General features: G+C 33.2%; 1 protein-coding gene across 1 annotated transcript in view; it reads right to left on the bottom strand.

Moving 5' to 3' along the window:
- The window catches only part of FER (FER tyrosine kinase), a 427,159-nt gene that overhangs the window by 347,159 nt on the left and 52,681 nt on the right, over positions 1-27,319 (bottom strand). Inside the window, exons 4-5 of the mRNA XM_021701487.2 lie at positions 22,046-22,219; positions 15,205-15,304 (exon numbers count right to left, since the gene is read on the bottom strand). Of these exons, the coding sequence (XP_021557162.1) occupies positions 15,205-15,304; positions 22,046-22,219 (274 nt within the window). The remainder of the gene's footprint in view (positions 1-15,204; positions 15,305-22,045; positions 22,220-27,319) is intronic.

The following is a 27,319-nucleotide window of genomic DNA, read 5'->3' as shown; positions in this document are numbered from 1 at the left end:
TAACGTGCAAGCTAACAATCTAGCCTGCCTCAACTTCATGGAGGTGGGCAGAAAACACAAGTCTCCTGGGACAGAGACAAAGGATAGTTTATTTCTCATAATAATATCGGTAGATAGAGTATTATCATTCGTCAGTGGGGAGAAACACATTAAAGTCAAATGACAACCAACAAACTAATAGAAAATATATGTACCATGAATAACAGATAAAGGTATATTCACTGTAATGCACTTAAAAATTCTTTTTTTTTTTTTTTGAGAGAGAGCACATGAGAGGGAGGAGGGTCAGAAGGAGAAGCAGACTCCCCGCAGAGCAGGGAGCCCGATGCGGGACTCGATCCAGGGATTCCAGGATCATGACCTGAGCCGAAGGCAGTCGCTTAACCAACTGAGCCACTCAGGTGCCCCTGCACTTAAAAATTCTTAAAATTTAAGGGAAAAAAAAAAAAGACCAAAAACTAGAAAGAAAAAATGGGCAAAAGACAATCCATACAGCCAAAAAAATACTTTAAAATGACTTTAAACATATAAAAATGGTCAACATCACTTTCTCACTCATAATAAAAGAAATGCCAAGTAAAATTATGAGACGTTATTTTTCACCTAGCAAATTGGCAAACACTCTGTTTTGGCAACTGTGTTAAGAAACAGATACGCTTATACATTTTTTTTTTTTTTTAGATTTTATTTATTTTTTCAACAGAGAGAGACATAGCGAGAGAGGGAACACAAGCTGGGGGAGTGGGAGAAGGAGAAGCAGGCTTCCCGCGAAGCAGGGAGCCCGATGTGGGGCTCCATCCCAGGACCCTGGGATCATGACCTGAGCTGAAGGCGGACGCTTAACGACTGAGCCACCCAGGCGCCCCACGCTTATACATTTCTGATAGGAATGCAGATTGGTACAATCTTTATAGAAGGTATAAACTACACACACATTTATCTTTTACACATGCAATCAGACATTTCTAGGAATTTACACTTAAGATATTCCTCTAATGATTAAAAAAAAAAAAAACAACCCACTCAGGTTATTCATCGTACTAGTAGCATATATAACTGGAAAAATTAGAAAAAAACTGTATGTCCATATAGAAATTACTTGAATGAACTTACAATGAAATGTGATTCAACAGTTAAAAAGAATGAGAAATAAGTCTACAAACTGAAGTATTGTGATTTTTAGGATACAATATGAAGTAGAAAAGCAAAGTGAAAAGGAGTATCATAGTACGATAGTTTCTGTATAAGAAAGAAAGAGAAATAACTAAAGAAGATATAGTTATCTATGTATATAGTTTTATACAGTTCTGACTTTTGGAACCATTAATTTTTAACCATTAATGAAACAGATAAAATCAATAAGAATAAGAGAGGAAAAAACAACTTAAAATGGGACAACAGAAACAAGTGAACCAACCTATATTTCCAGTGAATAACATAATCATACTGAAAGGAGTGGGGAGGAAAAGAATTAATCTAAGTATCATTGGAAAACAATATTTGATTACAATGAAAGACTAAAGACAAAAGAGCTCTAAAGAAATAATGAATTGTAGTTTCTTTCTTCAGAGGCATGAGTTAGTAATTCTGAAATTATTTTCTGTTATTTTAGGATTGAGCAAATAAGTAAATACATTGTAATTAACAGAAGCCAGATTTCTCACTGTCAGAGAAAGAAGTTGCAAATACATGAACAGGAAAATACAGAATGAACACATGGCATTGGACTAGAACCAGAAGTACTAATACAAACTCTTGAGTTTTAATACAGATAAACAGATTTAGAAATTAGGCACAGATATACTTGTGTGCATGTATGTATACACATTTGCTTATTTCTTAGCTCTGTCCATAGAGAGGACTTAGAACAAAAACACCCCAGTAACAGTGAGCACACCCAGTGCCCAAATAATGGTTTCTAAATACTAATCGGAAAACCATTAAAAGGAACCACAGTTCCTCAGAGAAATGGAGCAGGATCTAGAGCATGAAAAGTGTAAGATGAGCCAGAAAATAAGTGCTCAGTGAATGACAGGAACACATCAAAAGGACAGAGGAGCCACTTTCAGTTTCTCTCAGATACAGAGAAAGAAAAGATAAAAGCAAATGTGGCAAAATATTAATATAAGTGAAGGGTATATGAGTATTCTTTGTATTATTTTTTCAACACTTCAGTAAGTCTGTAATAATGTCAAAATAAAGGTTAAAAATTGAAAGCTGCAGAAATCTGATCAGAATTCAAAAGTATCTGAATATTCATTAAATCTAAAAAATTGGAGTTATTTAGTCTACAGATGAAATGTCTCAATGATTTTTCTTTAAATATCAAAATACTTACTTCCCAAAATAAAAAAGAAAAGTTGGTTTCAATATGTATGTTTCAAAGCAGGTAGTCCACTATGAGCAATATTAATACATAAAGCTAGCAAGAATGAAAACAAAAATTATCATTTTACTTTATAAGACTAGTCAAGTGTGTGGAATAACAACGTTTCCAGCAAATGAGGGGCTATAACCCTTTAAATTTTTAAAGTATGTTCTGTGAGGGACAGATAATCTTTTCTTAAAAGATGCCTGACAAAGGGCGCCTGGGTGGCTCAGTTGGTTGAGCGACTGCCTTCGGCTCAGGTCATGATCCTGGAGTCCCGGGATCGAGTCCCGCATCGGGCTCCCTGCTCAGCGGGGAGTCTGCTTCTCCCTCTGACCCTCCTCCCTCTCGTGCTCTCTGTCTCTCATTCTCTCTGTCTCAAATATATAAATAAAAAATAAAATCTAAAAAAAAAAAAAAAGATGCCTGACAAGAAAATTAAAACAAAGGCTCACAAAACAGTCATAATAATGTTAGGATATAATTATAGAGGAAGAAGTATAGAGATCACCATTTATTTAGCATAAATAACTAACCAGTAAGTGACCTCAAACTCTGAATAATGTACTATAATACACAAGATTATCTAATAAGTTGGTGAATATCTTTAATTAAGTGGCTTAAAAGCTACAGGATATATATAAAATATATCTAGAAGAAACAAAGTTTTCATTGTCTCGGGAGAAAAAAAATAGGTAATGGGTAGAAGACAAACTCTTCACTGTACACTTACTGGTTTATATCTTGTGATTTTGAATTTAGAATCATGTAAGTGTGAAGAGGGAACCCAGGAACCCTATTAAGAAAAGTAATCCCAAGAAAACTTCAACAAGTTCTAACCAGCATATCCACCTTCTTATCTGAATAAAGCTGTATACTTGTCCTTCTCTCTTAAGACTATTACTATAAACTGCCCCTGCTCCTCACTAAAACCAATCCATTCACTTGGGGACTAGATTCATCACCTCTTTACCTACTCAAGGACATTGCTACAGCCATTCTTCCTTCATTCTGCTGCCTCATCAGCTCTTCCTTCTCTCCTAGAGCATTTTCACCAGCAAAAAAAGCTGTAGTTGCTCTTAATCTTTAAAAAAAAAAAAAATCCTCCCTTAACTACTTTCAGTTAGCTCCCTCTCTCTTCTTTCCTTTACTGCAGAACTACTGAAATGGTTTGTCTGTACCAGTGATCTCCAGGTTCTTTTCTCTCATTGTTTCTTGAACCCATCCCATTTAAGCTTTTTCCTTTACTGCAATATTGAAACTGCTCTTTTCAAAGTCACCAATTACCTACATTTTACGCAAGTCCAGTCTTGGCCCTCATCTTATGTTTTAGCACTACTTAACCTAACTAATCTCTTGTTCTTCCCTGAAATCCTTTCCTCCCCCATTTGACTTCCAGGATAACACATTCTTTTGGTTTTCCTTTTATCTTGGTGTTCTTTCTTCCTCATTTCCCTGACTTCTTAATGTTGGGCTTTGTCTTAAGACTCTTCTCTTTCCTATCTTAATTAACACCTTTGGTAATGTCATCAAACAGCATGGCTTTAAATACCAACTAATATTCAAGTTTGTATTTTTACTCCAGACCTCTCCCACGAACTCTCCAAAGCTAGAGATTCAAGTACAAACTTGATGGCCCCACTTAGATATCCAATAAGAATCTAAAAACCAAACTCCTGATCTTCACCTCCAAATCTGCTACTCCTACGTTTTTCTCCATCTCAGTTAAAATAATACCATCCTTCCAGTTGTTCAGGCCAAAAATCTTGAAATCATCCTTGACTTCTTTCTCTCACACATACTACATCCCATTCATCAGCAAGTCCTTTAGGCTCTATTTTCAATATGTACATTCAGGAATTCCATATTTCTGAATTCGCCTACCCCCTAAAATTATTTGTAACCCCACAATTAGTACACACAGCACTTTCCAGGCCCATCGCAGATATGGGCATGGGCAGACCAGCAAAGGGGTCGTTTGATACACACGTTCCCAAGTGAGGTCCAACAAGGCTCCGTCTGCCTTTTTGTTTCGGCTCCCGTGCTGTAAGCTGTCCATTTTGCAGTCTATTTAGTTCCACATTGATTGCATTTTTATGCTTTTAATTGATGATTTTGCTGTCTAAAATGGCTAAACGTAGTGCTCAAGCGCTGTCTACTACTCTTATGATTGAGAAGGCTATCACTTGCTTTATAGAGAAAATATGTGTCAGATAGCTTTGTTTAGTCATGAGTTGTAACACTGTTGGCTTTGAGTTCAATGTTAATGAATCAACGACAATATATACTAAAGAAGGTGTATTTAAACAGATACACACACAAAACAGGATGATGTATTGGATCAGTCATCAAAAATGTTGGGACCTGGGGCTCCTGGGTGGCTTAGTCGGTTAAGCGTCTGCCTTCGGCTCAGGCGATGATATCCCAGTCCTGGGATTGAGCCCCGCATGGGGCTCCCTGCTCAGTAGGGAGTCTGCTTCTCCCTTTGCCCCTCATCTTCCTCATGCTCGCTCTCTCTCAAATAAATAAATAAAATCTTAAAAAAAAATGTTGTGCTTATAGGAACCTAATGCCCTGTGTTATGTCCAATAGGGGCAATGATTCAGTACTCAGCTAACACTAATTTAGTGTTCAGAGTGATTTCACAGAACATAACTACCGTAAATAACAAGAATCAACTGTATATCCAGAAACTGACCACTTCTCACCACCTGTTACTACCACCCCAGGTCCAGGCAAGCATGAGCCCTTGCCTGTATTATTACTTCAATAGCCTGGAAGTAATCTCCTTACTTCCATCCTCCTTCCACGCCTCATAGTCTCAACAAGGCTGCCAGAATTATCCTATTAAAATGTAAGTTAGTTCATGTCACTCTTCTGCTCAAAACCTACGATGGCGTCCCATTTTATAAGAGTAAAAGCCAAAGTGTTTTAAAAGAATGACCAAAACCCTACAAAATCTGGGCCTCCCTCACTCACCATCGCTCTCCCTGATTTCATCCCATACCTCCGTGTCTTTCCTTTATTAGTCCCCCAGTTCCAGCCACACAAGTGTTTGTACCACTCCTCAAATATGCCAGACATGATCCCATCTCAGTGACTTTGCTTTGGCTATTCCCTCTACCTGGAGTACTCGTCCCTTCCTCGCTTCCTTCACTCTTCATTGATATGTCTCTTTCTCCATGAAGCCTGACTTGATCATCCTCCCAACATCCTATCCACCTACCGTGTTTCATTTTTCTCCATGGTACTTATCACCATCTAATATATTATACGTTTCACTTACTTGTTGTATTAATTAGCTCTCTTCTCTAAAATGTAAGCCTGATAGAGGCAGGAATTTTTGTATGGTTTGTTATCTACAATATTCCTAGTGCAAATAACAGTGCCTGGCACAGAAAAAGAAAATACATAAATTGATATGGTTCTTACTATTAAAAAATAAATTTAAGCTTAAATAAAAATTTTACAAAGTTAAAACTTATAGAAAGATTACAATTTTACGTTCTGCATCTGTTTATATCATCTTTCTAGTAATCATCAAGTCCAAAACTAATATTGTTAAGGAGCTCATCTATAAAATATAGAGGAAAATCAGCAAAAGGATATCATTTCTCTTAATCTCTTTGTATGTGAAACTTAGGTTTGTTTATTCAATAGAACTAAGAAAAATAGGGATAAATCAAATTACTGTGCTTTAATTTTATTTTAATTTTAGGAAGTTCTCTGCAGAAAATAAATGAATCATGTAGCATATCCCATCCCACATAATATTTCAGCATCTAATGAGAATATTATAACCGTCACTCCAATTTCTGCAACTTCAACCCAATGCAAATCAGATTAACAATGAAGAATGTCATTACTCTTTATGACCTTGTAAAGTTCCTATCATATTAAGCTCCAGGCAGTAAAAAGCATTCACGCCATAAGTTAGCTGCTGATACATCATGTATTAATAAGTAGGTCCAAAAAACAAAAAAGAAAACTTCTCACTTTCAAGCCACATTAATAGAAGTGATGATCAACAAACACCTTGAACTTGGCTTTGGTCTTTAGCAAGTCCTGTATCCAAAATGGATCTCTTTCCTTAGGCTGAACTGAGAGGTAAATTTGAAGTTCAGACTGTTTGTCTAGAGGACCTCCATATACCATGCACACAAGATTCTAATTTTTAAAGGTCTCCAAGATTTAGAGATTATTGAACAGAAAGGCCAGGTGCCATTCTTGTTGGACTAAAAATGAGAAAATCAACTAAAAGAGCCTTTAAAAAGTTTTATTCGTTTTTTTAAAATTTGGATTTATTTAAACATAAATTTAACCATCTGTCTCAAATCTGGACTCATTTCAAACTGGTTTTCATAATTAAAGTACTCTAAAGAGACAACTCAATGGATCTAATCAATTTTAATTGGCTATAAAATACCACAGAACTATTCATAATGCATGAAGAGGCAATTTAAGAAAATCTACTTCCCAATTACAGAAAAATTTACTTTTGAATGAGACTTGTAGCTAACTCTCCACAGTTCTAGCAGTAAGTATCCTCTTATTCTGTCTGCATAGGATAAGTGAGGGCTTGTAAATAATCAGGGAGTTTACAAATCTCTTAGCACTCTGTTTTGTTTCCCATAAAGAAAGAAAATTTGAAGGAGAGTTTGTTTCCCTACTCTTGTTATAAAAGTGGGTGAAGAGAGCTCCTTTTAAACTTCGCTAGACTGACTGCTATAGGCATGTGTAATGGGGAGTAGCTCATCTCATCTTCTTTTTTTTTTTTTTTCTGAATATGATGTATGATAAAGCAAAAGCATTCAGACTTCTACTCATGTAAGAGAAACACCTACAAATGTTTATTTTGAGTATTTTGAGGCTTGGTAAATATAAAACCCTACTATAATTCTAGCCACATAGAATCAATTAAATAGGCTATATAAGAATATATAACTAGGGGCGCCTGGGTGGCTCAGTCGGTTAAGCGACTGCCTTCGGCTCAGGTCATGATCCTGGAGTCCCGGGATCGAGTCCCGCATCGGGCTCCCTGCTCGGCGGGGGGTCTGCTTCTCCCTCTGACCCTCCCCCCCTCATGTGTTCTCTCTCATTCTCTCTCTGTCTCAAATAAATAAATAAAATCTTTAAAAAAAAAAAGAATATATAACTATGAGAATTATTTTGAACATCTTTTCTGATACTTCAGTATATCTTCAAGCAAACTATAAAACTTTAAAGCAAAATTGTATTTAAATTCACTTAATCCAAAGCCATATGGTTCAATATGGTATTGCTTACCTTTTATAAAATTACCATACATTGGGGCGCCTGGGTGGCTCAGTTGGTTAAGCGACTGCCTTCGGCTCAGGTCATGATCCTGGAGTCCCGGGATCGAGTCCCATGTCGGGCTCCTTGCTCAGCAGGGGGTCTGCTTCTCCCTCTGACCCTCCCCCCTCTCATGTGCTCTCTCTCTCTCATTCTCTCTCTCTCAAATAAATAAATAAAATCTTTAAAAAAAAAATTACCATACATTTACTCTTAAAAAAAATATTTTTTAACTTTGGAAAAAAATGCTACATGGCATATGGACAAAGGGACTGCATGTAGGTATATAGGTAAAGATTATGTATATTTTTTACAACATAAATAAGTGGAAGATTATAGCGAAATAAAAAAATCTGGGAATGAATAAACTCATACAACTCTCAGAACAAATGAAAAGATGAAGTCCACTAAGACTCTAACCTTAGGTTAAAGTGTTAAGTAGATATCTTTTTTTTTTTTAAAGAATCTTTTTTTTTTTTTTTTTAGATTTTATTTATTTTTTTGACAGAGAGAGACATAGCAAGAGCAGGAACACAAGCAGGGGGAGTGGGAGAGGGAGAAACAGGCTTCCCGCAGAGCAGGGAGCCCAATGTGGGACTCGATCCCAGGACCCTGGGATCATGACCTGAGCCGAAGGCAGACGCTTAACGACTGAGCCACCCAGGCGCCCTAAGTAGATACCTTTTAAGAAAAGACCCAAATCGCAATTATTCAGGCATAATGTGCAAGGCCTAAAATGAAAACTATGTTGCATGGGATTAAAGGCAGATTAGACATTGTAGAAAGGAAGATTAGTAAACCTGTAAATACAGCCATAGACATTAATCAAAATGAAACAGAAAGAGGGATGCCTGGGTGGCTCAGTTGGCTAAATGTCTGACTCTTGATTTTGACTCAGGTTATGATCTCAAGGTCCTGGGATCAAGCTCCACCTCCAGCGCCACGCTCTGCAAGGAGTCTGCTTGAGATTCTCTCTCTCTCCCTCCCTCTCCCATTGACCCTCCCCCTGCACTCATACACTCTCTCTTTTTCTAAAATAAATAAATGTTTAAAAAAAAAGGAGAAAGAGAAAATAAGATGGGGGGAAATAATGAGAAATATCAATTGGCTGTGAGACAACTACAAGCAACCCAGTATATATGTAACAGGAGTCTCTAACAGAGAGAACAGAGATGGGGAGACAGAAAATATATGTGAAGAAATAATGGACAAAAGTCTTCCAAATTTGATGAAAACTATAAGGTCTCAGATACAAGTGGCTCAAAAACCACAAACACAAGGAAAAAAAAAACTACAGCAAATATACATCATGATCAAATTGCTTAAAACCAATGATAAAAAGAAAATCCTAAAAGCTACCAAAAGAAAATAAAATGCACAGAGCACAAAGATAAAGATTAGAGCAGATTTCTCCATGACATGATACTAGAACAACATCTTTAAAGATCTGAAGACGAAAAAAATGCCAAAATAGAATTCTATACCCAATAAAGATATATTTCAAAAACAAAGGTGAAATAAAAACTTTTTCAAGCATGCCAAAACTCAAAGAATTTATTACCTACAGACTTACAAGAAACATTAAAGTAAATCATTCAGGCAAAAGTAAAATGATACCAGATGGAATACAAAATGCCAGAAAAGATAGCTACATAGATGAATATATGAGATGTTCTACTGTAATTTTAAAAATAACTGACTAAACAAACACAAAAATATTAACAAGGTAGGGTGGACTTTACAAACATATGCAAAAGTAAAATATATTTCAATAATAGCACACAGACCAGAAGACTGTACCATTATAAGAATCTCATGTTAAAAGCTAAGCATTATAACAGCACCTGAAGATATACTATGGTAAATTAAAGATAACAAAACAAAAAGTTATAGGTAGTAAGACAACAAAAGGGATAAAAAGGAATCTTAAGAAAATGTTTCAATTCATCCAAAAGAAGGCAGATAAAATGAAAAGGAGAATAAAGAATATGTGGAACAAAGAGAAAACAAACTGCAAGATGACAGATTTAAGCCTAACATTATCAAAAGTCCCATTAAATATAGTCTATTAAAAGGTAGAGATTAACAAGATAAAAAAGCACGACCTAACTATATGGTGATTACAAGAAATGTAATTCAAAAATAAAGACTAAAACATTAAAGAATGAAAAAAAAAAGATATACCATGTAAACACTAATCAAAGTAATGCTGGAATGGCTATATTAATATCAGGTAGAATAGATAACACAGCAAATAATACTACCAGGGATAATAAAGATCATTTTATAATGATAAAGTGGTCAAGTTATCAAGGGATATAATAACCATAACTGCTTATTCACCTAGTAACAGATTTTCAAAATACATGAAGAAAAATATTGACAACTACAAAAAGAAATAGACTAATCCACAATTACAGTGGGAGATTTCATTTGCCCTCACTCAATCATTAATATAACAAGTAGACAGAAAATCAGTAAGAACATAAAAAAATAAAAAAACACAATTAGCCTACTGGACCAAAAGCTGACAATATAGACCACTCCAACCAACAGCAGGAGAATACACATTCTTATCAAGTGCATATGAAGCATTTATCAAAACAGACCATACTGTGGGCCAAATAACACATACACATAAATTTAAAGAAATGAAGTCATAAATATCCTCAGATCAAAATGGAATTAAATTATAAATAAAAAATATAAACATCTCTAGAAAAATGCCAGAAGTTTAGAAAAGTAACCCACACACTTTTAAATAACCTATAGATCAAAGAAAAAACAAAAGGGAAATTAGAAAGTATTTTTAATTGAATGAAAATGAAGATGGTGTATGAAAATTTTTGGAATGTTGCTAAAACAGTACTTAGGGAAATTTATAGCACAAAATGCCTGTAGAAAAATTACAGTTCTCAAATCAATGATTTTAGCTTCCATATTAAGAACATTTAAAATTTTTTTAAATGGTGAAACTAAGCCTAAAACAAGCAGAAGGAAAGAAATAATAAAGATTAGAGCATAAACCAATTAAATAGAAAGCAGAAAAATAGAAAAAAAAAACAACAATAAAGCCAAAAGCTGATCCTTGAGAAAATTAATAAAATTGATAAACCTCTAGCCAGAATGATTAGGAACAAAGAGAAAAGACATAAAACACCACTATCAAGAATGGGAAAGAGAAAGTCACCACAGATTCTACAAATTAAAAAGGTGAATAAGGACATATTATGAACAATTTAATAGCAATAAATTCAACAACTTAGGTGAAATGGACATTTCCTTGAAGGATACAACCCATTAAAACTCAAAAAGAAACAGATAAACTAAAGAGTCTACATCAATTCAAAAACTTGAGTTTATAGTTTAAAAATCTTTGCCAAAAAGAAAAAATAAAAACAGACCCAGATGCCTCACAAGTGAATTCTACCAATATTTAAGAAATACTACCAATTGAACAAAAATCTTTCTTGTTGAACAGGAAGTAACCATCCACAGAATAGCATTATCTTTATAATAAAATGAGATAAAAATACAAGAAACAAAAGATATAGATAAAAATTATGGAAAAAAAAAACTTAGCCCACCACATCCAACAATATAAAAAAATAATAGTGCATCACAACCAAGGAGTTTATCCCAAGAATGTGAGATGGTGTAATACTTGAAACGTGAAAATCAATCAAAGTAATTCATACAAACAAAAAGAAGAAAAAATATTTATCTCAATAGACATAAAGAAAGAATTTGACAAAATCCAACATCTACTCTAAAACAGGAATAGAAAGGAACTTCAACCTGATAAAAACTTTGAAACTATAGCTAACTTAATACTTAATTTTTACTTTTCCCCTAAGTTCAGGAACAAGACAATTATCTTTGCTCTTTCTACCTCTATTCAACATTATACTGGAGGTTCTAGCTAGGGCAATTAGGCAAGAAAAAGCTATCCAGATTGGAAAGGGAAAGTTAAACTTTTTTTATTCATAGACAACATGATCGTGCAGGAGTTCCTTTGTGAAGTCATTTACTTTTTATATGGATAAATGTGATGGAAAATTTTGCCAACATTTATAGGCATTACGTCAAAACCTTAGTTCAGATACAAGCTTTATAGATTCACAAAATTGTTTTATGGCTAAACCTAAACAGGTGTTCAACCAACTTAAAGTATTCAGAATTTAATCTGCAATAGAAAAGTAAAACCTGTGTATTTTGTATTCAAGAACTCATTATTCTATGCTGCTATCAAGAAACACTCTGAATTATTAACTTCAGTTCAATAGGGTTAACTAAAATTATTTTGGTTGTTCTCAGTTTACATGTTATAAATAATAATCAATAGACTAATGTTCAAATTAGTCCAAGTCAATTTAAGACAAATACTTGCTTTCTCAGCACAGAGCAAAACATGTTTAATACTTAAGATATATTACAAAAAAATTAATTAAAATGCTACATTCATGTTGCAAATTACTGTTATATTTTACATTAGACAACATAAACTAATGTTCCTTTGGATAAAAACTTTAATATTCAAAATTTAAAGTATTTTGTGTAATCCACACAGCAGGGGTCAGGAATTTGGAATTTAAGCATTAACCCAGCCTTCCTCCTGATTGACTGTAAGTGCTAAACCTCCAGTTGCAGTAACTGAGTTCTTAACTCCCAACCCATTCTCAAATCCAGAATTTAACCCTTGCTACAGGAATTATTTTCAGGCCTTGTTTCCCCCCAAAGCCTTGTGTCCCCTAAAGCCTCATCTTCTCTAACTGGAAGCTATATGTCAGACTTGGGTCTTAAGACCTCCTAATATCTATGGTTGCTAGAACCACAGCCAGGGTATTCACTGTCAGTGCCCAGCAGTCCCTAGAAACCATTCCAGAACTACCCTGGCCTGGCCTATACAGATGAACTAAGGTTCTGACATAAAGTCTGCAAATGTCGGAAATTTTGCTATCCTTATAGAGTAAATAACTTCACAATAGAAACCCTATTTCCACATTAAACACAAAAAGTAGTTTGATAACAGAAACAAAGTGTTCAAAAATATAATTTTATACTTTTTCACAAAACATGATAGTTTTGATTATAAAAAGATAAATTTACGTATGTGTCAAGTATTGAACACAATCATATAAGAACTTATTTTAAAAATATGTATTCTATAGGTTATAAATTGACTTAATGGCAGCAATCAAATTTTTGAAAATAGGAAAATATTATCACTAATTCTCCTTTCAGAAGGAGAAATGTAAATAAATTCATGAGATTCAGCCAAATAATAACACTTCTTGGGACCAATTAAAACTACAATCTTCAGGGGCACCTGGGTGGCTCGGTCGTTAAGCATCTGCCTTCGGCTCGGGTCATGATCCCAGGGTCCTGGGATCGAGCCCCACATCGGGCTCCCTGCTTCGTGGGAAGCCTGCTTCTCCCTCTCCCACTCCCCCTGCTGTGTTCCCTCTCTAGCTGTGTCTCTCTCTGTCAAATAAATAAATAAAATCTTAAAAAAAAAAAACTAGAATCTTCAAATTTTCTAGTTGCCTTCCTACTATTAATACAACACTAAATGGTATTTTATCTAGATTAAAAGTAATAAAAAAACAATAAAGAACAACTGTTATCTGTGAAAAATATTTGATAATATAAGCACTATGTACAAGGACTATTTAAAATTTTACTATGACATCAGAATTAGATTTCATTTATTAAGGCAAAATAAACTATCATTAAAAAATGGATATCAAAGACTAGGGAGTAAATATCTATTTCTTTTTTTTAACCTATCATTCTCCAAGAGATACAGACCTAGAGTGAAATACTTAGCATACCTGAATTACAATACAGTTGGATTAAGTCATCACTTGCTCTGGGTGGATATTTTTAACATAGGGCACTAATTTGAGAATGCTACCCATGCATTAAGTAACAGACTTTATAAAATTAACTATTTTGACAGATTAAGTAGTAATGCTTAACATGCAAAACTACTTCTAAACTACTCTTGATTAAGCAAGGGATCTCTTGACATAAACTGAATTTTGAAAGAGGATAAGACTTGTAGTTCATAAATTAGAATATCAACTAGAAATGGGTAAGCTTCTTGAATGCCTTGGAAATACTGCTTGAATTTCAATAACTTAAAGACAGCAAATGCTCAGTAAATATTTCTAGATTATCTAAAGCTCTCTTTAAAATAATAAAGGAATTAAAATTAGATAAATGAAATTTGAAAATCTATGAAATAATCATACAGTGTTGGAACTTACATCCAATACTATCTGACTCCAAAGTATGTATATGTATATGATCTTTACACAATGCCATTCTTTGGTTTTATCACTTAAATAATTTAAGATAATTGAATTACAAAAGTACTTTAAAAGATATGTTTATATTAATAAAGAGATCATGATCTCAAAATACTGGTTGAGGTCCATGAAAAATAAGCAGAAATAAGAAAACTTTAAACACAGCTTCATCTTCCCTAAAAAAGTAGTAGAAACACTGCAAAAAGCAGAAACATGAGGTAAATGTGTGAGGGGTGGGGACAGGAACAGAGGGAAACAAAGTGTTGGCAGGAAAATGGGGAGCAGAGAGAAAGCAAGAGAAAGGGGAAGGACAGAGAGAAGGAAAGGGAGGAAGCAAGCAGAGAGCAGCCAGAGGAGGAAGAGCAGGGAGACAAAGGAAAGAAGTAAGAAAGGGAAGGAGGAAGAAATGCATCCAAATCAGGATCTCTTTTAGTCTACTGGGATTAACAACAAAAACACAGCATTTTCATTGTGCAAGATATATTCAAATATAGAGCTATTTATTTCATTTACCTCAGGAAAATAAGAATATATACACAACAAGTAAAAGACCAAGAGAAAATATGTTGAGAAAAAGAAGACAGAGCTGCTAATAAAGCTTATATTCAGACAGGAAGAATTTTTTTTTAAAACCTCCAACTTTTATAATTAAAAAAATTTAAATATGAAGACTGTTTACTCACATTTAAAAACTCATAACCATAAACACTTGTTTAAAATATAAATAATGTTTCTCTTTCTATTTACTTCCATTTATGAAAATGTTAGGACAATATAGGCACATAAAATTAAGCTATGAAAGCAAAATAATGCTATAAAATAATCTTGTCTATTAGTGGCTTTTAAATACCACAGGTAAAAAGAAGACTAAAAAAGGTATCTAAACAAACACAACCTTATTTTTCTTATTCAGTATTCAGTAATTAAATAATAAATCTGATGCTGGAGAGAAAATTTTAAACATTCTTTGCATTCTATTACCAGTGCTATGTAATTCCATGTAGTATGAACTACTCAAAAATATTTTACATCATTTTAAAAAAACAAAAAAATAAAAAGACTTATTAAATAATTTGACAATTATCCTATTTTGGCATATTTTGATATTTTTTAAATGTGAATTGGTCTAAGTGGAATCATTCTGCTACTCATAAAGACAACCTTCAAATGATGAGAATAAAAATCACTAAAATAAACAATTTTTCATACCTTTAGCTAAAGCTTCTTTATATTTCTCTTTGGCAGAATTCATTTCTTTTATTAACTGTCTATAGCTGGATTTTAATTTCTCTAATTCTGTCTTTGTAACCTGTCAAAAAAAAAATAAAGAACAAATTTTAAATTACTCCCTTAACCCCTGGCAACCACTGATCTTTCTATTGTCTCCATAGTTTGTGTTATCCAGAATATCATATAGTTAGAACCACATAGTATGTAACTTTTTAGATTGGCTTCTTTCACTTAGTAATATGCATGTAAGTTTCCTCTGGGTCTTTTTGTGGCTTGATAGCTCCTTTATTTGAGCATTAAATAATATTCCATATTCAATATTCTGTTGACCAGTCTGGGGCTTTTGCCTCTTCATATAAACTTTAGAATCAGTTTTTCAATATCCACAAAATAACTTACTGGGGACTTTGATTGGGATTGTGTTAAATCTAAAGAGCAAGCTGGGAACAACTGACATCTTGACAATATTGAGTCTTCTCATCGACAACCATGGGATATGTCTCCCAATTATTTCTTCTATGAATTCTCTCATTGGAATTCAGTTGTTCTCCTATAGATCTTGTATATATGTTGTTAGATTTATACCTAAGTATTTCATTTTTGGAGGTGCTAATGAAAACGGTATTGTGCTTTTAATTTCATATTCCACTTGCTTATTGTTGATGTATAGGAAAGTCACTGACTTTTGTATGGTAACATTGTATCCTGTAACCTTGCTATAATCACTTACTAATTCCAAGTTTTTTTGTTGATTTTCTTGGATTTTCTACATAGACAGTCATGTCATCTGTGAACAAAGACAGATTTATTTCATTGTTCCCAGTCTGTATATATTTCTTTTTCTTGTCTTATTGCATTGGCTAAGGCTTCCAGCATGATGTTAACAAGCAACGGTAAGAGGAAACATCCTTGACTTGCTTCTGATCTTAGTGGGAAAGTTTCAAGTTTCTTACCATTACTTATATGTTAGCTGTACCTTTTCTGTAGATATTCTTTATCAAGTTGAGGAAGGTTTCCTCTTTTCCTAGATTACTGAGAGTTTTTATCATGAACGTGTACTGGTTTTGTAAAATTTTCTCAAGTGATTTTTCTGCATGTCAAGTGATTTTTCTGCATCTATTTGCATGCTTATGTGATTTTTCTTTTTTAATCTGTTCATGTGATGGACTGCATTAATTGATTTTCAAATGTTGTACCAGCGGATTTTTGCATCTATGCTCATGAGAGATACTGTAGTTTTCTTTTCTTCTAATATCTTTGTCTGGTTTGGTAATGGTGGTCTCTTGGATTAGTTAGGAAGTATCCCTCAGTTTCTTTTTCTGAAAGAGTTCGTAGAGAATTGGTATGATTCCTTCCTTAAATGTTTGATAAAATTCACTATCTGAGCCTGGTGCTTTCTGTTTTGGAAGGTTATTAGTTATTGATTCAATGACTTTAATAGATATATGCCTATTCAGATCGTCTATCTCTTCTTGTGTGAGTTTTTAGCAGACTGTGTCTTCCATAGAATTGCCAAATTTCTTGTATGAAATCAAATTTGTGGGCATAGAGTTGTTCACAGTATTCCTTCATTACCCTTTTAATATGGACTATGTAGTTGATGTCCCCTCTTTCACTCCTGATATTAGTAATTTGTGCCCACATTGTTTTTATTAGTTAACCTGGCTACAAACTTAATGATTTTATTGATCTTTTCAAAGAACCAGCTTTTGGTTTTGTTGATTTTCCTATTGGTTTTATGTTTTCACTTTAACTAATTCCACTCTAATTTGTATCATTTCGTTTCTTCTGCTTACTTTGGATTCAATTTGCTCTTTCTTTTTTTTCTAATGCCCTAAGGTAGAAGTTTAGAGGATTGATTTTAGATCTTTTTTCTTTCCTAACATACATTCATGCTATAAATTTTCATCTAAGCACTGCTTTTGCAACCTACAAATTTTGATGGGTTTTATTTTCATTTTCATTTAGTTCAAAATATTTTTTAATTTCTCTTGAGATTTCTTCTTTGATCCATGTGCCATTTAGAAGTATTTTGTTTAATCTTTTCCAAAGAAGACATCTAGATGGCCAACAGACATATGAAAAGATGCTCAACATCACTCATCATCAGGGAAATGAAAACCGAAACTACAATGAGATATCACCTCCACCAGTCACAATCGCTTAAATTAACAGGAAACAACAGGTGCTGGCAAGGATGCAGAGAAAGAGGAACCCTCTTACACTGTTGGTTGGAATGCAAATTGCTGCCACTACTCTGGAAAACAGTATGGAGGTTTCTCAAACAGTTGAAAACAGAAGTACACTATGATCCTGCTATCTTTCTATTACTAATTTCTAGTTTCATTCCATTGTGGTCTCAGAGCAGATACTGGATGATTTTTATTCTTCTAAATTTATTAAGGTATGATTTATGGTCTAGAATGTGGTCTATCTGTTGAATCTTCCATGTAAGCTTCAGAAGAATATGATTCTGCTGTTATTCAATGAAACAGTCTGTAAATGTTCACTGTATCTAATTGATTAATGGTACTATTAAGTTCACCTATGTCCTTACTGATTTTCTGCCTGCTGGGTTTGTTCATTTCTGATGGGGGGAAGTTAAGTCTCCAACTGTAATGGAGTATTCATCTATTTCTTCTTGCAATTCTATCAGTTTTTACAGCTCCTTCAGTATTTTGACATCATGTTTTTGGGCATATACAAGTTAAGGATTGTTATGTCTTCTTGGAGAACTAACCCCTTTATCATTATGTAATTCCCCTCTTTATCCCCAATAAGTTTCCTTGCTTTGAAGACTGCTCTGTCTGAAATTAATATAGCCACTCCTACTTTCCTTTGATTAGGGTTAGTATAATATATCTTTCTCCATCCATTTACTATCAATCTATATGTGTCTTAATATTTAAAATGGGTTTCTTGTAGATAAAATATAGTTGGGTCTTGTTTGTAAATCTACTCTGACAATCTCTGTCCTTTAATTGGCTCATTTAGACCACTGACTTTCAAAGAACTTATCTAAATACCTGGGTTAATGGCAATCATATTTGTTAGTTTCCTATTTGTTACCTTTGTTATTTGTTCCTATTTTTGTCTTCCACTATTCTTCTATGGTTTTGATATTTTATACAATTCCATTCTCTCTCATTTCTTATATATCAGTTATTATTTCTTTTTTAACTTTTTTTAGTAGGTGCCCTGGAGTTCGCAATATGTATTTATAACTAATGCAAGCCTATTTTCAAAGAACACTATACCACTTCACAGGGAGTATGAGTACCTTACAATAACAATATAATCCTAATACCTCCTTTCTATCCCGTATATCATTGCTGTCATTCATTTCACTTATATATAAGCATACATAAACTTATATATGTATGTATACACACATACACACCCAAGATACATGACTGTACATAACTGAATTTTATTGTTGCTATTTTTATTTTCAATAAACTGTTACCTGTTAGATCAAGAATGAGAAAAATAAGTTTTTATTTTATCTTCACATTCTTTCCCTAATGGTCTTATATTTTTTTAAGATTTTATTTATTTACTTGTCAGAGAGAGAGAAAGCACAAGAAGGGGGAGCAAGCAGGCAAAGGGAGAGGGAGAAGCAGGCTCCCCACTGAACAGGAAGCCCAATGTGGGGCTCGATCCCAGGACCCTGGGATCATGACCTGAGCCAAAGGCAGCTGCTTAACTGACTGAGCCACTCAGGTGCCCCTCCCTAATGCTCTTTCTTTCTTTACATAGATCTGAGTTTCTGACCTATATCATTTTCCTTCTCAATCCACTGGCTACAAGTTTCCTCAATTTCTGTTTGTCTAAGAAAGTCTTTATTTCACTTTTGAAGGATAATTTCACAAGGTATAGAATTCTAGGATTGTGGGTTTTTTCTCTCAACACTTAAATATTTCATTCGACTTCCTTCTTGCCTACTTAATTCTGAGGAGAAGTCAGATGTAATTCTTATATTTGTTCTTCTATAGGTAAGGTGCTTTTTTACTCAGGCTTCTTTCAGGATTTTTTCTTTATTTTTGTTTATCTGTAGTGTGAAATTGATATGCTGAAGGGTAGTTTTTTGGTCATTTATTCTGCTTGATGTTCTCTGAACTTCCTGGATCTGCTGTTTGGTGTCTGACATTAACTTAGGGAAATTCACAGTCATTATCATTTCAAATATCTCTTCTGTTCCTTTCTTTCTTCTCCTTCAGGTATTCCCATTATACATACGTTACACCTTTTGTAGTTACCCCACAGTTCTTGGTTAATTCTGTTCCTTTTTTTTTTTTCAGTCCTTATTCTCTGCTTTTCAAGTTTTGTAAATTTCTATTGATATATTCTCAATTTCAGAGATTCTTTCTTTAATTGTGCCCATTCTCTTATTAAGCCCATCAAAGTCATTCTTCACTTTTTGCTCTCTAGAATGCTAGAATGCCTTTTGTTTCTTTCTTAGGATTTCCATCTTTATGCTTACATTACCCACTGTTCTTTCATGCTTTTTACTTTACCCATTGGAGCCCTTAGCATATTATACATAGTTGTTATAAATTCCTGGTCTGATAATTCCAACACCCCTACTGTGTCTGGGTCTGATGCTTGTTCTGTCTCTTCCAATTGTGTATTTTTGCCTTTTGCTATCCCTTATTATTTTTTTCTTGATTGCTAGGCAGGATGTACCAGGTAAAAGAAACTGATTAAATAGGCCTCTACTAATGTGGTCATAAGCTGTCAGAAAAGGGGAAGCATTTTATACCCTATGTTTAGGTCTCAGTCTTTTATTAAATCTGTGCCTCTGGCTATGAACTTCACATGTGCTATTCAGCTGAGTATCCCACTGCCCACTCAGAGAAAGCAGGAGTTATGAATTTTCCTTCCCCCAGATTACTTAGGTTAAGGATAAACAGTTTCTCCTGAGAGCACACTTTATTAAGGACAGAATGCTTTGGCATATATCAAAATGGTTCCTTTTCCCCTCCCCCTGCTGGAGCATGAGATTTTTTTCCAATATTCACTGTGAGAACCTGGTAGAGGTCTGGGAGGTAAAACTCACAAAAGTGCGGAGGCCCCTCAATAAGTGGCTCCTCCTGGAGTTTTTAACAGTCAAAATTGTCCACACTGAGCATCCAGAACTTGTCAGTTACAGTTCAGGTGTTCCTATACACAGCACTGCTTCCCAAGAGGTTTTTGCTCTGGTAAATTGTGATTCTCTGTATTCACTTGTATGTCTCTCCAATTTTAGGGGGAGCTGATGGCTCTGTCACCTCACTTCTCTTAAGGATCTAAGAAGAGCTGTTGATTTTTCAATATATTCAAATTTTAACTCTTTGTTAGGATGGTGTGACAACATCCAAACTTCTTACATGCCAGACTGGAAACTGGAAGTCTTAACTTTTGAAGTTGTTAAAGAACCAATTCATTGTTCTCCAAACTGGTTAATTAATTGTAAAAAGCAAGCATTTATCCTGTTTGTTGTTTATGAACTATACCTCAGGGTAGTCAAATAGTTGATGTAAGAAAACTTTTTATTGAAAAATTACAGTTAACAATCACATTAGGAATGATAGAAGTAAAATGCTGCCATTTTATAACCCCTACTAAAATAATGGATCTAAGCAACAAACATCAATTGTTTCTAAAACTATTGGTGAATGGCTGAAGGGAAACTTTATCAATAGGTTGATCAGTCTGGCAGCACTAGAACCTATTAGTCAAGTTTAAGTAACATCACAAAAGATAAACAAGAAGACATCAGTTAGCTCAGATATGAAAAAAATAGGAAGTCTATACCAGTACCTATGATATATTTTTGCCCCCCCAAAACAGCAAGAATTTTATCAAGCAGTTTACAGGAAAATTAAAGGATAAAGGAATATGTGAAATCACATCAAAAGATGCTAACAATAAAATCAAAAATTAAAGAAATTCAATTCCATAGAGTAAATTACCCAGTTTCTTCCACAAATAAATGGCATTTTAAAAAGGTTGGGGGAAGGTACCTACAGATTAAAAGAAAATTATTCAAATATAATGTGTGAGCCATGTTTGGGTCATGATTCAAATGAACCAACTGTAAAAAACATTTAAACAACAGTCATTTGAGCACAATCAAGATATTTAATAACCCTAAGGAATTACTGTTATTTTTAGGTGGGTTAATGATAATATGGTTAAGCTTTTTCAAAAGAATATTTATTTCAGCAATATATACTAAAATATTTATGGATAAAATGATACCTGGAATTTTCTTTAAAATGATCCAGTGTATTAGAAAAGGTAGGTGAGTATAGATTAAAAAAAACAAAAAACAAAAAAACCTTGACTGTGCGGGTGGATCAGTCAATAGGAGTTTGTTTTATTATTCTCTCTTCTTTTGTACATTTGAAATTTTCATAATGAAAAACATTGTAAAAAGTTATCCAGAAGGGACAAACTCTCACTGTAAAGAAAATTTAAAAATATCTTCATTTACTTTGTCTATATTTTTTTATATGCATACTAAAAATAAAAATAATAAAACCTAAAAGAGCTATTTCAGTAAGTAAAAAATAAAAATTCTAAGTGATAAGAAAGCACTGTATCATAGTTTGATTGGCAGCATTCTTTTTCTTTCAGAGGAGTACATAAAGTAACAGTACATCTTATAATCAATTGTGTTTTATATTCAATAAGAATAAAATATTACTTACTAGAGACACCAAAACCTATTTCTCATTATAAAATGATGAATAATTTTTAAAGTCAAACAAGATAAAATATTTCAGTGAATTTAAAAATCACATTAACAAAAGAATTCCAGAGTAGAAAGACTGACCTTGATCATCTCTGCTTCTATCTGCTGATGAACACCTATAAAACTCTTCTTCACCTGCTGCTTGTCTTTGATCATCATAGTGAGCCTGTGTAAGGGTCCAGAATTTAGGTCCTCTGCATGTGTCTTCATTATTCTACTAAGCTGTTCCGTCTGCTGAATCATAAGGAGCCAAGACTATTTAAAAAATAAAGAAATAAAATTAGCATCTGTATTAAAGGTTTCCATTTTACTGTGCTTTAAGTATTCAGGAACATTAAGTATTTAGTTTTATACAAATTATGACATTAATATAAAAATGCCAAGTTTCTGGCAATTGTACAATGAGCTATGAGTGGTTCAAAATTAATATCTTCAAGTCAAATACTTCAAAATTTAGTAATCAGAGATTATGCAGTATTCTATGAAAGGGATTAAGCTCTTTGAGAGTCCACACTTGCAGTCATCATTTTACCACTTCTTGTCTGTATGTCAATACATTGATATAATGCTTCTCCCTACACCATGCTACTGCCTCAGTAAGGTCACCATTTCCTAATGGTCAAAATGCAACAGAAATGTAACCATCTTTATTCTTAGCATTTGATCTGATCCTGCTGACTCACTTCTTCCTAAAACTCTTCTTTTTTGGTTTGCATGGCTTCTCATATTCCAACATATTCCAACAACTTGTCTTCTCCTCTTCCTAAAAATCCCTTCTCAATCTTTGTACCTGCTTCTCTTTGCTGCTTATGTCTTAAATACTGGTAGTGTCTGGATTCCTATCTATTCTCATTTCTTAGTAAATACCATTAGGTCTCAATGGTTTTTCCAGCACAACACATTTCTTTAAAGCAGAAACATGTAATGGTGGGTTTGGGAACAAGTGGGCATATGGATACTGCTGGAAGAACAAGTCATTTGTTATTAGACATTCTAGTTTCTAGATACTAAAAAAAGTAACTGAGGAATACTCTTCACTATAGGTCTTCAAAATTCTATTCAGAAACAACTGTTGGAGATTTATCATGGTCAAGTAAGATCCATGTTAAAGATTAAAAAATAGACAAGGTATGATTTCAGATATTTACTGAAGATTGGAATAATTTTTTATGCTATTACTTTTGATCTATGAATGAACAGAATTATTCTTCATTGTTAATGTTCCAATATAATCCTAAATTAGAACTGAATAAGCACCTAAACCAAAATAATAGCATAAAAGAAGCAAATTCTTAGTCATAGTCAGAAGTCACCAGGGTCTAACTTGATAATCTGGTTTCTGATACACTGTAACATACATTTTTTTTAAAGTTAACCTTCCAGGACATTTGTTTAGGGAGAAAGGCCATTTGTAGCTGTGAAATGCTATTATGAACACTGAATAAAATGTGGCCTATGAATTCATCATATTTACTTTCAAATTCAAAAATCTAACTACTAATATGCTCTAGATATCACAAAGCAATTTAAAACTGATGTATCTCTTTCATTAAAATATAAAATTTAGGGGCACCTGGGTGGCTCAGTCATTAAGCATCTGCCTTAGGCTCAGGTCATGATCCCCAGGTCCTGGGATGGAGCCCCCACATCAGGCTCCCTGCTCAGCTGGGAGCCTGCTTCTCCCTCCCCCTGTACCCCCCCACCCCACTCATGTTCTCTCTCTCAAATAAATAAAATCTTCTAAAAATGAATTAATTAAAATATAAAATTTAACCAAGATGAAAACAGTGAAAAACAAAACTATACAACATGGATTAAAAACAAACTAAATGTCCTAATAATTCTTATAGCTTTGTCTTTTTCATTTTATATTTTATATATATTTATATATCCCTCTAAAAAACACAACATCGGGAAAACATTCTATAGCAAGAAAAGTGTAATTGTGTCCATTTCCTAACTTTTCAAATAGAAGAGTCAATAGACAGCTTTATTTCTAAAGTTTGTAAATAAAGAAATATAGACTTAAGTATAAAATTCTTAAGTTTCAAAACTTAAACAGTTAAGTGAATGTTTAGAAAAAAACATGTAATACAGACCTTCTAAATTATCAAAAGTAATTTTTGAGAAAAGTTAACACTGTCCATTAAAAAAAAAGGAAAACAAAAGAAAAAAATTACTAACAATTAAAAATAAGTTGCAGAATAAAAATTATACTAAACACATCTGTTAAACATCTATGAAAAGGAAAACAGTATCAAATCAGAGGTGGGAAATTTCACTATAGGCAATAAATAAGTAACATCAGTAAAATAAAATAACATACAACAAAAAGACAAGTAAAAATCCCCCAGAAATATGTGAACAATAAGATTCAGTAGTCATTATGTTCAAATGATTTAAAATTGAATTCTAGACACAAAATACAAATAAGGGCACATTATGACGTAAAAGAATATCATTACAATGAGTATATAACTACCATGAATCTTTTCATTCCAGAAAACAGTACATCAAAACACACAAAGCAAAACAGTGGAAAATGAAATGAGAAAGCAAAAGTAGTTGGGAGAATTAAATCATCTCTACCTGTGGCAGATAAATTTAAAAAATAAGTAATACAGAATATCTGATTAAGTAATTTAATAATGAATATGTTTTATTTGTTGTTATATATAAAAATCTATATACTATAGGTATAGGAAATTCCTATTTTTAAAGAATCTATGGAATATTTTTAAAATTAAGGTAATACTGGGCTACAAAAAATTTTATAAATTTCTTCAAAAACAGAAAATAGTTCATACTAACTATACTGTCTAGCTTGCCTCTTACAAGGAAAAAATTAAGGAAAAAAATAATAGAACTTTTTAAGAAAAAAGTTAAATCATGCCTAAAAATAGCATAGGCTAAACAGTAACATTTTTAAAACTAATCTAAGACCTAGAAGATAACAGTAAGTAATATACTATAAATCTATGATATAGAGCTCAATTTGCTGCAAGATTCACAGTCTTTACACTTCCATTTCTAAGTAAGAAAAAATAAAAATAAATTTATTAAACATTCAATTTTAGAAGTTGGGAAAGGAAGAACAATGTAAAATCTAAGGAAACTACAAAGAGGGAATTGAAAAAAAAAATAAAAGTATTGGGGCTCCTGGGTGGCTCAGTTGGTTAAGCGACTGCCTTCGGCTCAGGTCATGATCCTGGAGTCCCGGGATTGAGTCCCGCATCGGGCTCCCTGCTCGGCAGGGAGTCTGCTTCTCCCTCTGACCCTCCTCTCCCTCTCATGCTCTCTGTCTCTCATTCTCTCTCTCTCAAATAAATAAATAAATAAAATCTTTAAAAAATAAAAAAATAAAAGTATTAATTAGTCAAAAATAAAAACAATCAGAGAAAAAAATGTTAATAACATTAAAAGGGAGAGCTGACAATAATGGGAAAAAAGAAAATAAAGTATCTAAAATTAAGTCTAAGAAATGAGAAACACCAAAGATTAAGACAAAATTCTAAAATTTTTGAGAAAAAAATGTTTTTCTCCTATCTGTCTTTCGTTAGTTTATTTTTTAAATAGTTGTTATGTTTAATTGACATATAGTTGACATATAAGTTTCAGATATATAACACAGATATATAATACATTAAGACATGCTCCCACAAGTGTAGTTTCCATCTGTCACCATACAAGGTACATTACTGACTATATTCCCTATGCTGTATTTTAAATCCCCATGACTTATATATTTTATAACTAGAAGTTTGTACCTCTTAATTTCCTTCACGTATTTTGCCCATCCTCCCTATCCCAAAACTTTTAAACATATTTCTCTAAACCAAATCCTCTCTATTGAAAGAAAGAAATGAAGAAAAGAAATAAAGCAACCTACCTGGTGTAGGTTCTATTTCCCTAACTGAATCCTCACATTAACAGACAGCAAATTACCAATAACCATGAACTACATGATTATCATGAACCAATTATCAAAATATCTCTAATAAGATACAAAGCTCAAAATGTTTTGCTAATGAATAATTCCAAACATTTATGCATTAAATACCTTTGATACTACCTAAAATGTTTCTAAGAAATGACAATGAAAAAAGTTCCTAAAATCACCATAACACAGACATCAAAAAGTGGCAAAGATACTACAAAAATAAATTCTCTTATAAATGCCAATGCAAAATCTTAAACAAAATATTAATAGGACAAAACAGTCCATTGAAAGAAAAATATCTCATAGCCAGTTTTGGGACGTTTCAAAAATGCATACCTAATAGTCATATATAGAAGTATTCCCATAAGAGTCAAAGACAAATAAGGCCACTTAATGTCAACAATGTTATTTAATATTGTTTCCAAAATGCCTCTAACTGAGAGATTCTGAGTAAAATATTTTAATAATAAAAAACACAAATTAAGCCATTGGAATTATTATTTTTCATGTATCAGGTTGACAAAATTAAATAAAACAATACATTTTATAGGTAAGAGTTTGAGGAAACAGGTTCTCTAACACACTGTTAGTGGAAAGGTGAATTACTGAAATATTAAGTGGGCAAACTTTATACCCAGAAATTTTACTTTTTGGAACTTATCTCACACATAAGATTTGTACAAGTATACAGATTATATTTACAAGGACATTTATCACAGCTTTAATAGCAAAAAGAGTCTATCAATAAGAAATCAAAGAAATGAATTATAATGAAATGCAGCCATTAAAAATTAAGATAACTTCATGTGAAATATATAGGGAAAGCCCAAGGCATATAATGAGACTAAAATGTCAAACTGCAAAATAATTTATAGAGTACAATGATATTTCTATAAGATGAACAAACATCTTGTGTGGGCATGTGCATCAAAAAACATACAGAGCATAAAAATAAAGATATATGTGAAACATAGAAAAGATAACAATATTTTTTTTGTCTTCAAACCTGAATTGCCTTGTAAAAATTTAAATATTAGAACTAATCAAAACCAAAATGATTTATGTTCCATTTCAAATTCCATCCACAAGCTGTTCAAAATACACACACTGTGACCTAACACTACAATAGCACTTCCAAATATAGAGCCTACTAAAATATGAAACACCAGCATCGAATGTATCACTCCAAATTTAGTACAGATGCTTCCGTGAAATTAAATCGCAGCTCTCATGCATAACAGGAAACCATTCATCACAGTAGAAGCCAAAATAATATCTAAAGTAAAATAATATAGGGACACCTGGCTGGCTCAGTCAAAAGAGCGTATGACACCTGGATCTCAGGGTCGTGAGTTCGGGCCCCACATGAGGTGTAGAGATTACTTAAATAAAAAACTTTTTTTAAAAAAGTAAAA

Source organism: Neomonachus schauinslandi, chromosome 7 (genome assembly GCF_002201575.2).
Source record: "Neomonachus schauinslandi chromosome 7, ASM220157v2, whole genome shotgun sequence".
Classification (NCBI taxonomy): domain Eukaryota; kingdom Metazoa; phylum Chordata; class Mammalia; order Carnivora; family Phocidae; genus Neomonachus; species Neomonachus schauinslandi.
The sequence above is the reverse complement of the archived record's forward strand: the minus strand, read 5'-3'. Positions and strand labels throughout refer to the sequence as shown.